The sequence below is a fragment of the Bidens hawaiensis genome, unplaced genomic scaffold (genome assembly GCF_021521415.1).
Source record: "Bidens hawaiensis isolate Kalapana, Puna unplaced genomic scaffold, B.hawaiensis_p1.1 tig00020148_1, whole genome shotgun sequence".
Taxonomy (NCBI): Eukaryota; Viridiplantae; Streptophyta; class Magnoliopsida; order Asterales; family Asteraceae; genus Bidens; species Bidens hawaiensis.
Window position 1 is genome coordinate 207,134 of NW_027493070.1, and position 13,422 is coordinate 220,555.

A 13,422-nucleotide genomic window follows, 5' to 3' on the forward strand; every position below is an offset into this window, starting at 1 on the left:
GTCCATAAGCACATGACACTAATTAAAGTGACAGTATTTAATAAACTCATTTCATTTCACAACATCGAAAATGTCACATAACAATTATCCATAAAATAACCATAAACAAGATATCACAAAATATGGCAAATTGATATTGTTCATTTTTACTAATATCCTAAGGTCTTTGATGTCGTTTTCTTCACAATCATAAATCAACCAAGATGCAAACCTGCAACATTTCATAAAATAAAGTTTGTCAACACAAAGGTTGGTGAGCAATTCATAAGTTTAATCATATTAGTATATAATAAAGATAGCCACAAAACTTGCATACGAAACGATAAATAAAAGTGGTAATTTGGATAAATAGATATCGCTAAACACATTAGCGACACCTAGCTATAAGGGGATGCCAAATAGTCTAGGATTTTATAGTTATCGTTAATTGCATTACGTTAACGACACCTTGCTATAAGGAGATGCCAAATAGTCTAGGATTTTATAGTTCCACCAACCAAAAGCGATAAACACATAGGCATATAAGCATAGAACACCAAATCGAGCAATTATTTAGGTAAAGTATACAACTACGTTTGTGGTTTAAGATTCAAATATAAAGCATTTTGTTGAATAAGTATGAAATGTCACCCCCAAAATAAAAGATGGAAAATGGGGTATGAAGTACTTACCTTCAAGTAGTAAACTTGAAAGATGATAATTTGGAGATTTGTCGGAACGACGAGTTTAACGCACAATGCCTAAAAAGAAAAGAAGTCTTGAATTTAGAAAAGTTGTCTTGAAGGTCTTTAAACAAAATAAATGTTGAGAAATGTAAATAATTAAAGTTCAAGGTTTAAAATGTAACTATTTAATAATTTATAATAATAACCCTTTAAAAATGTAAGTTTGCTCGAAACCGGGTTAAAGTATCTAACTTTAATATTTACTCAACCTATGTTAAGTAATAAGGTGGGTAAAATGCAAGAATGCAAATCCATTTGGAATAAAGATACTAAAACGGGTTTTTTTTATCGAGTGTTCGGGTTGTCGGTTTGGGTCTTGATAATTGGTCAAACCCAAAGTCAACTTTCCAAAATATTGAATGTTATGAGATAACTCAATAAAATTTAATAAGACTTAACCAAGTATGTAGTTCAATTGTTTTAGAACTAACAACGCACGTTAAGCGAGTGTTCGGTTTTGTCGGTCCAAACTTTGTTATGAGATCAAGTTGGATCCAACATTTCCAAGTACTTAAGAAAATATTTAAAAATCAATTTGTAACTATTTTTAAAGAAATATACAAGTCTTGATGGCTAAAAAAAACACACTCGTGTGTCTTAAGCGAGCAAGAATCGGTTTGGTTCGGTTTCCATCTCACAACAAGTTCATAGATGGTTTCCACATGTCCAAACACTAAAGAACTTGTATAATAATGTACAAATAAAAAAAATACCAAAAGTTAACAATAAAGTCTTTAAACAAAAGTTCGGTTTTCGGTTCGGATCGTGTTTCGGGTTAAGGCCGAGGTAAGATTCTACAAACCCATAACCATAGAATTTGTAAAAATGATTTTAGAAACTTAGATCTAACACTAAGTATGTTTAAACAAACAAAAACTAGTAACAAAGTTCGGTTTACGATTTAGAGCTATTTACGGTTAAACCGAAGCATAGACTCTTAAAAACCCATAACCATGGAACTTGTAAACATGACCAACAAACTAAAATAAGCAAGATTAATATGTATGAACAAGTTATATAGATGTATATATATCAAGGACACGAAGTCCTCCATGAAGCCTTGCCTTATGGGGTCCGAAACCTCACCGACCGGAATCGGAGAAGTAACTACCAAAGGTAAACAAGGGGTGTATATTATATATATGTTGCACAACCATAAACAAGTATTAATAAGGCTACATAAACTAATTAAGATGAAAGACCAAAATCCTTCAGGAACACTTAAGAAGATAACCTTGAATCTTTGATGTTTGAGAGAGTTTTTTTTTTTTTTGGAGTTGTAGCAAGGGAAAATGAAGAGGAAAGGTGGTGTATATATAGGGTAATGTTGGTGGTCAAATATGGGTGTGAGACACAAGAGTTTTCATGTAAAATGGATCAAGACAAAAACATAAAACAACAAAAAATAAATAAATAAATAAATAAAAATAGGATGTTTTCAAGACCCAACAAGTGTAAAACAATATTGTAACATAAATCCATCATTTTGATTATAACATAAGCTTCGGTTTACAAATCGGGTCGGTTTACATAATAAACAAATACAAAAACGAATACAAACAAGACCCGAAATTGACGAATGTCACAGTTTGGTTTCTCATTTGGTTCTTTACCGTAAGTAATTCAAGTAAGGTGATAGAAAACAAAATTTGATTGATTAAAGATAAGAACAAGGTAAGTTGGCCCGATTCGAGATGGGCTATCCTCCAATTAATCGGATTCGAGAAGGATTTGATTTCTGATTAGAAGGATTTTAACCAAGTAAATTGTTGTAATAAAACTTAATATAAGAAAACATATTTTCTTTTTTTAAAGCATCTCTAACTAGCTTTTGAACCCGTGTATTGCACAGGATTTGTTAAATAATAAAATAAACAAGGTCCGTTATTTGAAAGAAATTAACAAAATTAAAGGTAAAAATGAAATAAAATATATAGTACAAACAATAAGAAGTTTACATTCTTTATAAATAACATTTGCCAAAATTGTTTTGGCACATTACATGTGGACAGCTATGATGAATGAGGTGAGAGAATTAGAATGGAAATTATAACTCATTTGTCAAAATTGTTTTGACACATGACTTATGTATAGAAAGAATAAATAAGATGAGAAATTAGAGAATTAGAAGGAAAATTATAACTCATTTGCTAAAATTATTTTGATCCGTGACACATAGATAGCTAGGATGAATAAATTGAGAGATTAGAGAATTATAAAGGAAATTATAAAACATTTGTCAAAATTGTTTGACCCATTGACAATTAGGATGACTGAGAAGAGAAATTAGCCAGGAATGAATATGAGATTGTCACGTCATCCTCATTATTTTCTTTTATTAGTATAGTTAGATTAGATGTATTAATTTAAAGATATCTCTGAGTCGCCTGATTGTTTGTGTATGTGTAATAATATTATATTATTTAGTCCCATGCTGCATATCGCCCACTTTGTTGACGTGGCTGTCACGTGTCAAAAATTATTCTCATTTTAGGGCGACAAGTTCCCCAAAATTGGGTGATATTTGGAGAAAACACCCCCACCCACCCACCCCCACCGTGGGGGGTATAGATTTGTCGCTTGGTGTTTTTGTTTGGATATTATATTATATTAGTATGTGTGTGTAATATGTATATATATATAATGTGATGGGGTTACAGTACCACTATAACCCTAAAATGAAAATCGTTTATCCACTGACATGGCGCAACATATCAAAAAACGCCCCTATTTTGTAGTTCTCCACTACACGTAGCCTACGAATTGAAACATTATAAAAGAAGGAAATTATGACGTGTATCCCATTCCCGTGACTTGAGATTGTCTTACACAAAATTATATTCATGTCAAGTGCCATTTGGTGACAATTTTCTAATATCCGTTTAGTGTGTCCACGTCTTTATGACGATTTACTAGTATAACGGAATATGTGTTCGAATATCCAATTAGCCCAAGTCAAATGGGTCGGGTGGGTCAAATTCAAACCTTTGACTATCTTCTATTTATATATATTTTGTTGACAATAACATTAACACCTCCCCCAAAAGTCTCTTTATGAAATTAATATGTTTGTATATTTGCAACAATATCCACTCACACTATCACTTTATACTTCTTCCCCTTCTAATATAACTTTTAATAACTTCTTCACAATCTTTTCAACATTTACAATTTACACCCGCCAAAATATCTTATTCATTTACATCTTTGTACTTCAAATCTTTGGATAGCTTTTTCTGACCGTGTACTACTTTAACGTCAGATTAAAGTATTTTGATGCGTACGAATCGGTAACCGAATAAGATCAAAAAAGTTTATGTAAAGAAAGAAAGTGATTTTTTTCTATGAAGAAAAAATTAAAATTTATGTGTTATGGTACCATAAATACTCCTTATATCAAAACATGACAACCAATGATAGTAAAACAATGCAACTCTTCATGAAAGAGTATGACAATGACGGTACAATCGCTAGTGATAACCTATTGAAGAAACACTAATTGATCCCGGGGCAGATTACGGATAATCTGGGGGTTAAGTAGATGTTTCCCACGAGGGTTAGGTCCGGCAAAGATGGTTATTCAGATGACCTGCAAAACAGATACCGTGAGCTCGTCACTGAGAAGGGGGGGTACCTCCTTGTGACCACCCTCCGGCGTGAGAATCAGACTAGATTGCTCTTGAATATAAGTGTATATTAAGAGGTTGCTAGAGAAGATAAGATAATATAAGATGTCATAAGATAATGTGTCCATACCATTCCAAGGTGTTCGAGTATTTATAGCCGAAGGTAGGTTTCCAAGCAGGTACAGCCGGCTGAATAGTATTCATGTTCTGCCAATTGTGAGCTACGCACGTGCCATGCTGGTGGTTGGTGGGTAGGCAGCGGCTGATAGTGACCAGGCCGGCTGTGTACTATTCCTGTTCCACCAACTGCAGGCTATGCACGTCCTCCGACAGGTTGGTGAGTAGGCAGCGGCTGATAGTGAAATACAGTACAAGAGCGTGCTGCTCGTCATACTGTTGTCAGTGAGCTGTCGTATCTTTGGTCAGATCTTTTGTCCATACCTCGTCAGGTACAGTACAAAAGATCCTCCAGTATCGTACGGACTGGCTCATTTGGGCGGGAGTTTTCCCGGCTTTGTGCGGGAGTGTTCCCGGCTTGCTCACTCCTTCTTCAGGTGACATTACTGAATTATTTAAGAGTTAAGTGCCTTGTGCGTGTAGCCTTGCTGCGCGGGTAGCCTTCCCTGATGGCTAGTATCCGTTGCTGCGGGAACAGGCGGAGTACGTCGACCATTGGGAGGCTTTTCCTGCGGGAACAGCTTGCGTACTGCGCGTAAGGACGTCACGTCTCTGAGCATGGTGGGTCCTGCGGATCCAGTTGGTTTCTGCGCAGACGTCTCTCTTTAAGGTGTGCGAGTTTAGCCTTTGCGCAGACGTCCCTGTTGCAGGTGAGTCTTGCGGGTTCAACTGCGCAGACGTCCCTCTTTGAGGTGAGTCTTGCGGGTCCAACTGGGCTCTGCTGGGACCTACCTTCTTCACCTATCATGACTAGGCAATTTCCTTTGGCAGCGATTTAGTTGTGGTTCCCATTGATCTCATATACATAATACATTTGACGATCAACTCTCACTAACCTAACTTAAAACCCATATTGGATCTCACTAACTCCTCTCCCCATGATCTTGGGGCTTCACATCTTAGAATCCTTGAGGTTTCATGATACTCGAAATCATAATAATCTTGAACGAGCATACAGTCCACATCTTTAAACTCGACATATGTTTACTCATGCTCATCATTTGATCTATAACAAATCCAACTATCTTAAAATGATATATTATCTCAACCCGTTTAACTATCAAAAGCTCAAGCACTACTTGAACACAACCAAAAAGTCCAAGTCGCATAACTAGCAGACATGTTTACGCTCACGAGTTTAATCAAATTGGTCAAACGAAGGTCACACTATCACTCATTATTATACATAATATTTCTGAAGCTTGGTGCCGCAAGATCGTAATTGGTCCAGGTGAGGCACAAGCTTCTGACACATCAACCCTTTTTTTATTTTTGTAATTCAATTCAAATATCGTAATGAACGTAACCGAAACCAACCCAATTCGTATTGACTCCCCGACGTAATACCCGGGTCCCACTTACCCTTTTTTTTGTTCCACAACGGTAAGAAACACCATTGGTTCACGTGGAGGCACTAGTTTTGTGGCACGCCATACAATATTTTGATTATTTTTGTAGTTCAATATTGTAACGAAGTAACCGAAACCAACCCAATTCGCGTCTACTCGTTGCCTTAACGACTGAGTACCGACCAATGTTTTGTTTTTAGTCCGTGTGTCGTAAAGAACGTAACTGGAATCAACCCAATTCGCGCCTACTTGTCACTGTAACGCCCAAGTTTTACCGACCCAATAAACATCGTTTTAAATGAGTTCTTTTTTGGTATAATAATTTATGCAAGTATTCTGGACGTTTGCTAATTTAATCATAAGTAAGCTAACTGATACCAACCAAATTCGTGTCACTTTGATCATAAGTTGTATTTGTTTTTTCTTTAACATATTAATTTTTTACATTATAAGTTATACCAGTGACACTACTCTTTTTTTACATTAACAAATTAAAGTTTTCAGTTTAGTGTCGGTATCATAAAGAACTTCTACCAACTGAACGCACGCTAATGTATCACCACGATCATAACAAACCTTTACCATCTGAATGAACGTTAATGTGCTGCCGCATCACGGCAGGCACAAACCTAGTTCATTAAACAAACTTCAACCCACACAAAACAATAACCCAAACTAGTGTGAATAAATTGCAAAACACCAAAACTATAGTCCTAACCAACATCCATGTAATAATAATAATATATAAATCCAGATAAAGAAAGAAAGCAGAAGCACACATCACACTTACCACTTTTTTCTCGATATCTTCGCTGATTTTCATTCACCGGAAAATATCTATTGTATGGCCGCCAGTTCACAAATCCGATCAATCGCTAACTACGGCAAGCGATTCATCACCTCATCTGCCTTTGATCCAACTCTCGTTCTCAGGTAGTATACATAAATATATACATATATATCTCACTAGTTTACTCATTCCGGTACAGTTAGTTTTCGTACATCAAATACGACTATATTTACAAGTATAACGAGCTGCTGTATACGCTAGTTTGACCTAATTTTGTTAATAATCGTAGTCAATGCTGTGGTTGACTGATTGAATCTATCGGTTAGGTGTATCAGTGTGATGTTATTATTTTAGTTAAATTCATAGTTCATTATGTTGATTTTATGTTATTCGAATTACATTTCTCCAAATAATGTTGCGATCGTGTTCGGTTAGGTCGTAATTTGTTGAGCCTGTCATCTGTTAGGTGTGTATTAGTAAGATCGTAGATAGTTTCGTAGATCGAATAATACGTGTATATAACAAACTGATGTATATGCTGATTTAGCCTAATTTTGTTAATAATCGTTGTTAATGCTCATTGGATAATCTGTTAGTTAGGTGTATTTATTTGTGAGAAATGTGAATGGTGTGAATTGTGATCTTACAGTTTTCAGTTAAATTTGTAGATCAATAATTCAATATGTTGATTTTATGTTATTCGAGTGAAATTTTATAAAAAAAATGTGGCGATCATGTTGAATTAGGTCGTAATTTGTTGAGTCTGTCATCTGTTAGGTGTGTATAAGTAAGATCGTAGATAAATTCATAGATTGAAAACGAGTATAACGAGCTGTATTTGACTATATGCTGATCGTACTTGATACTTATGTTAACCGATATTTGGCCTAATTTTTCAACAATCATTGTCAATGCTGGTAGACTGGTAGTTGATTGATTAAATCCGTCAGTTAGGTATATCTGTTTGTGTATCAGTATGATTTTGCTATTTTAGTTAAATTTATAGATCAGTGTTTGTTTTTGTGTTTTCCGAGTGAAATATCTCCGAAAACTGTTGTGATCGTTTTCAATTAGGTGGGAATTTGTTGGATCTGTCATCTGTTAGGTGTTTGTGTGTGTATGTAAGATCTTAGATAACTTGATAGATCAGAAACCTGCAACAGAATATCTCTCAGTTTGGTAAATTTTAGTTAAATTCATAGATCGGCATGTCGATTTTATGTTTTTCGAGTGAAATTTCTCCGAAAATGTTGCGTTCTTGTTCAGTTAGGTCTCAACTTGTCGATTCTGTCATCTGTTAGGTCTGTATAAGTTAAGATCTTAGATAATTTGATAGATCAGAAACCTGCAACAGAAAATCTCTCAGTTAGGTAAATTTTAGTTAAATTTATAGATCGGCGTGTCGATTTCATGTTTCAGGTGAAATTTCTCGAAAATGTTGTGGTCTTGTTCAATTAGGTCCTAATTTGTCGAATCGGTCATCTGTTAGATGTGTATAAGTTAACATCTTATTAGATGATTAGGTTACCTGAAACTTTAACAATATTCGTTTAGATTCCAATAATCCAATTTTGTTGCCTGAAAAAAAAAAAAAAAAAAAAGATGCTTAGTTGTAGAGTGTAAAAGTGGAAAGAGAACGTGCCGTACACTTTTTGTAAGGATGCTGGGGCCATGGTTTTGTTGGTTTGCACCATTGGTGTCATGTATCGGATAAGGTTAGGACCATTAGTTGGGTGAGTGACTATGACCTACAATCTATCCGAATATCATGGAGATTTTGGGTACACCAAAAGACAAGATATTTATAATTCACCAAAAAAGCATGGGAATAAAATATCGAGAACATGGATAGTGCGTGTAGAGGATTTTAAGAGGTTGAAACTGTTTAATAGGTTACTCAAGCATATATTCTTATACGGTTAAAATAGGTATTTATGAACCGACCGTTCAGTTAACTGTTTGGTGAGAAGTTTGCTTATGTTTATTTATTTGACTAGCTTTATCTCTGTATTATGGGGTTGTTTTACATTATCGGTTTTCAATATTTAAATATTTTTTGGATTAATTTTATTTATTGTAAGGAAGTTAATAATTTACTTAGAATTTTTTGATGATGAAAGGGTTTCACAAATAAATGAGATGTTATAACCTGGTTTAAAAGCTATTTGGGTTTGGTGAGACTCATGACCCGTTTATTTTTTTACTATAAAATTGTTTCTTATTATAAATAATATCGTTTTAAAAAAATGGATACTTATTTTTTGTATATCCTTATTTTATAGGATTTTCATATCAAATATTTGTTGAAATTAATTTTTAATTTAGTGAGATGCTATAACCCGTTTAATGGCTATCTGGGTTTGGTGAGACTCGTGAATTTAGGTCAAACGCATGAGAAGCCTTCATTTACAAATAAAGCAATATGATAGCTTGAGAAAATGTAGGGAGGTTTTGCTTATATATATTTAAGATAAATGAACAGACAAAACGGATTTTTTTCATTATTTAGATAAGTGAACGAACATGGGCACGTGTCGTGTTTGCTCATTTATGCTTATCTCGATGATGTTCATTCTCTTATGTTTATTTGTGTTTGCCAGTTTACGTTTGTTTAAGCTCGTTTATATATTTATTTTAGGTTTTTAGGTATGTTACAATTTAGTCTAGTGTTTTGAAATTAATATATCACTCGTTACAATTTAATATAGGTTTATTAAACTTTTAGGCACAAAATAATGATCTATACTTTTCTTTTAATTGATGTTCAATCAGTTTTGTTTGTCATGCTCTTTCATCTATGTTCGTTTGTTTACGTTCATGAACCGTTCGCTTGTAATATTAACGATCAAACATAACGAACAAGAACACCCCGTTCGTTTAATCGTATGTGCTTGTTTATTTGTCGGTTAAAGTTAAATGAACAAACACATATACGCGCCAACATGTTCATTCGATTTGTTTAATTTACGTATCCTAGTTTGAATATTCTTGAGTTTTTGTTATTTTATAATACTCTAAAGACTAATCATTGATGTGTTTTCAACTGGATTTTATATCTTTTGAGTGAAATCAATAAAGTAATTGAGGATCAACATACTTTATCCATTAAAGGAAAAGTAATATAATGTGAGAAGCATATGAAAAAGTAATATTTATGCGAGAAGCCTCATTTTGAAATCTTTCTCCTAGCTTTCTAACTACCACTTAGTTAAGGGTTTATGAAAGATTTGGCTTTTAACTTTAAAAATACAATTAAACTATACCAAACACTTGTCTATACTCTATACTAAATCAAGTAACTAATGTGCAATATTTCTCCTTAAGAGGTTTTTGTAGCTATATTCAACTTCACATTCACATAAAACTATTATTGTATATATTGAAGTATTGAACTTACTATTTAAGTTTTAAAATTTTAAAAAGCTTGTAAAACTTATGTTAAATCAATTTTTGTAACTTACTATTTACCTTTTTATGTTACAAGCGTTGTTCATCTTTTGAATCAAAAAGTAAGTTTTAAAGCTTGTTTATGTCAAAAGGTACTTAAAAGTTTGATAGGGTTCATAAACTTTTAGAAGTGGACAATACTGTCCGAACCAAAGCAAATCAACCGGTTCGACTTGTTTGAGATTCATACAATTCGAATCATGGTTTACCACTAACGGTTTGATTCGTGATTTGGAACTTGGAGTTGATCGTTAACCTTTATTATATGATTTAATTTTCGGTTTTCGTAATATGTGGTTATGGGACGAGTATTGGTAATCCCAGTCTCGTATGTAAGGTTTTGTAATTTTGTCACACGCCTATAATGCTACATGTCTAATTTTTTCAGGAGGGGGTTGCATGCATCGTATGACAAGAACATAGACGATCAGGTCCGTCCCACATTGGTCCCCGAAGAAGCTGTTACTCGAAACGAGCCTGAAAAGTACTGGGCACCACACCCAAAGACCGGGGTGTTCGGGCCAGCAGATGAGCAAAAGCCAGGTGGGTCTGAGCCAGCAGCAAATGCCGGTTCGGTGTTGGACGAGAAGACTTTCTTCCGTCCACTTGAGAACTTGGAGAAACCGACTCACCCTTGACACGGAGTAGACCAGCGACGTTTGGTGGTAGTATGTTACATATATGTGTAGTAAGGAATAAAAGACGCGGCTGTTGTGTAGTAGTAATGTTGCGCTTATCGTATGTGGGATGTAAACAACACCAAACGTGATTATGTAGCATGAATTATATATGCTTGCTTGGATTTATATAGGTAATGTGGGTTTACACGAATTTAAATATTAGACAATAAGTTAAATTATAATATATGGTGGTGTTTTTTTAGAATTGTACTTTGTTATGATTGTTGATCAATCAAATATAATTTCATTAGACGCATGAAACAATACATAGACGCTTTCTATAAAGTTGAATTTAAATTTGATCAGTATAGTTAAATTTTATAAAAACTGGAACTGACAAAATATTAATTAAAATTGAAGGCCTGAGTATACTAGTGAATTGTGATTAAATTGAGCTCATGATTTTTGTCTATGTTCCAAAACAAAAGGTGACACTGACAGTCTGACACCTAATCTGTTTGGGCCGAACACCGAGCCCATGAAAGTTGATTTGGCAGCACCACAATTTAACATGTGGAGAATGGAGACCGTTAAAACTTAAAATATATCGAAATTAAATAAAAGGTTCATTTTTTTCCTTTTTTTGAAGGATGATATTTTGCATAATCCTTATTACATTAAACACATAATAGCAATGAAAATGAAGATTAGTACCATGAATCATTAAATACATAATAGAAATGAAAATGAAAGATCAGTACCATGAAAAGGATTTTAGTTATTCCTTGCATGGTTGTCAGTTCGAATCTCGAGCTCTTCTAGGTTTTTGTTTCACCTTTTGTTCTACTCCTGTGGGGATACAATGGCTGTCAAGTGACAGTCAGCAGTATGGTTTTCAGGGGAACGCCCAAAGCCAAACTCTGATGTCAGCATGGGTCCGGTTAAGATAATATAGTCTGACCAAAGTGAGACAACGGACTCTCTAACTTGAGGAATACGGTGGCCTAAACACAAATAGAAAGTTGCCGTTCTATAAAAAATAAAAAATGAATCATTAAAGTTTTGAGACCACAACCCTTTTGGAGTGGTCCCACTCACACCACTTAACCATCAAGATATTACAATCTAATCCATATGGCCCCGCATGAAATTTTGGCAATGCACCTCGTGAAATGGTATTGGGTTTCTCCCTGGACTCGTACTTGAAACTGGATCCGACCTAGACCCGTCGAAACCGGTTCCACCTTTACCTGGTCAAAACTAACCTGACCCGGCCCGAAATCCGAAAAAAACCCGGTCAAATACCCGACTATACCTGAAACCGGCTCCTACCTGACCTGATTTTAGTTTTTGTTGAACATACCCAAAACCAGTTCCTACTCGGTTCGGGTTCTAAAAATACAAAGTTTGTGCACCTCTAAACCAAGATAAGTAAGAATATGTTTAGTTAAATTATTATTGGTTGGGCAGATGGGCCTGCATTATACAAGTGGGCTGGCAGTCAATTTCGCTGTCTTGTTGGGCCTCACTTCGTTGAGGTTGTTGGAAACTTGGAATGTTGGTCATATGTTTAATAAATGAATTATACAACTCAACATGTTTAAAACGACTAAATGTACCTTGTACAATAACATAAATAATATAGCATGATACATTTAATACAATTAAATGTTAACATGTGAATAACACGAATGACATGATACGGCTCATTATCCACAATTATGAAATAACTTGGTAACACATCTGGCGTGTTGCGCTGGGATGATGGTTTTAGTTAATGTGGTTTGTATAAATATGTGGTGTTAGTCAAATAGTTTCAAATTTGCGATTTTCGTCGCTATGGTTTCATTTCACTTGCAATTAAACCCGAATTCACTAATCCCATTAAGTCTGGTCGTTAAACTCATCAATGTGTCATTCACGTGAGGGGCAGTTTTGTTATTTTTCTCCACAAATAAACCCCAGTCCTAATCCCAAGCCCCTTCACATAAGAGGCCGGGTGTATTTTGGAAAAAAAAAAGGCATAACTGCCCCTCACGTTAAGGACACGTTGATGAGTTTAATGACCAGAATTAATGGGATTAGTGAATTCAGGTTTAATTGCAAGTGAAATGAAAGCACGGTGACGAAAATCGCAAATTTGAAAATATTGGACTAAAACCGCAAATTTGGACAACCACATGAATAAAAGCCACAGTTGACTCATGCGAATATTTATCTTGATATATATATATATAAATATATATATATTAAATTTTAAAGCGACAAAATTAGTGACCCTTGCCATCAAAAGTAAAATTTAAAAGTGTTAATAAAATATAACTACTAAAATTCAATTCTTTAAAATTTACTCTAGATAAAATCATATCTTACTGGCGGTTGTAAAAACAAAATAATAATAATAATAATAATAATAATAATAATAATAAAAATAATAATAATAATAATAATAATAATAATAATAATAATAAAAGGCAAGCCCAAGATGTAACAGATTCAAGATATGTGTGGTTAAGCAGTTTGGATCACAGATCTAAAGTCAACTAACATTTGTCTTTTGAAAGGCAGTTGTACTCTTTTATTCATTCATTCATTTTTAAACTATGTTTCAACAACAACAATAATAATAATAACAACAACAATAATAATGGTCCTCCACAACTACTCTATGATCACTACCCAATCCAT

At 34.3% G+C, this 13,422-nt stretch overlaps 1 protein-coding gene across 1 annotated transcript; it reads left to right on the forward strand.

Moving 5' to 3' along the window:
• The first annotated feature begins 6,713 nt into the window (after window positions 1-6,713).
• Window positions 6,714-10,887, forward strand: LOC143559987 (late embryogenesis abundant protein At5g17165-like). The gene is made up of 2 exons (XM_077048398.1): window positions 6,714-6,810; window positions 10,503-10,887. Exons 1-2 carry the CDS (start codon window positions 6,722-6,724, stop codon window positions 10,750-10,752), a joined length of 339 nt encoding a protein of 112 aa, XP_076904513.1. The 5' UTR covers window positions 6,714-6,721; the 3' UTR covers window positions 10,753-10,887.
• Window positions 10,888-13,422: the final 2,535 nt, after the last annotated feature.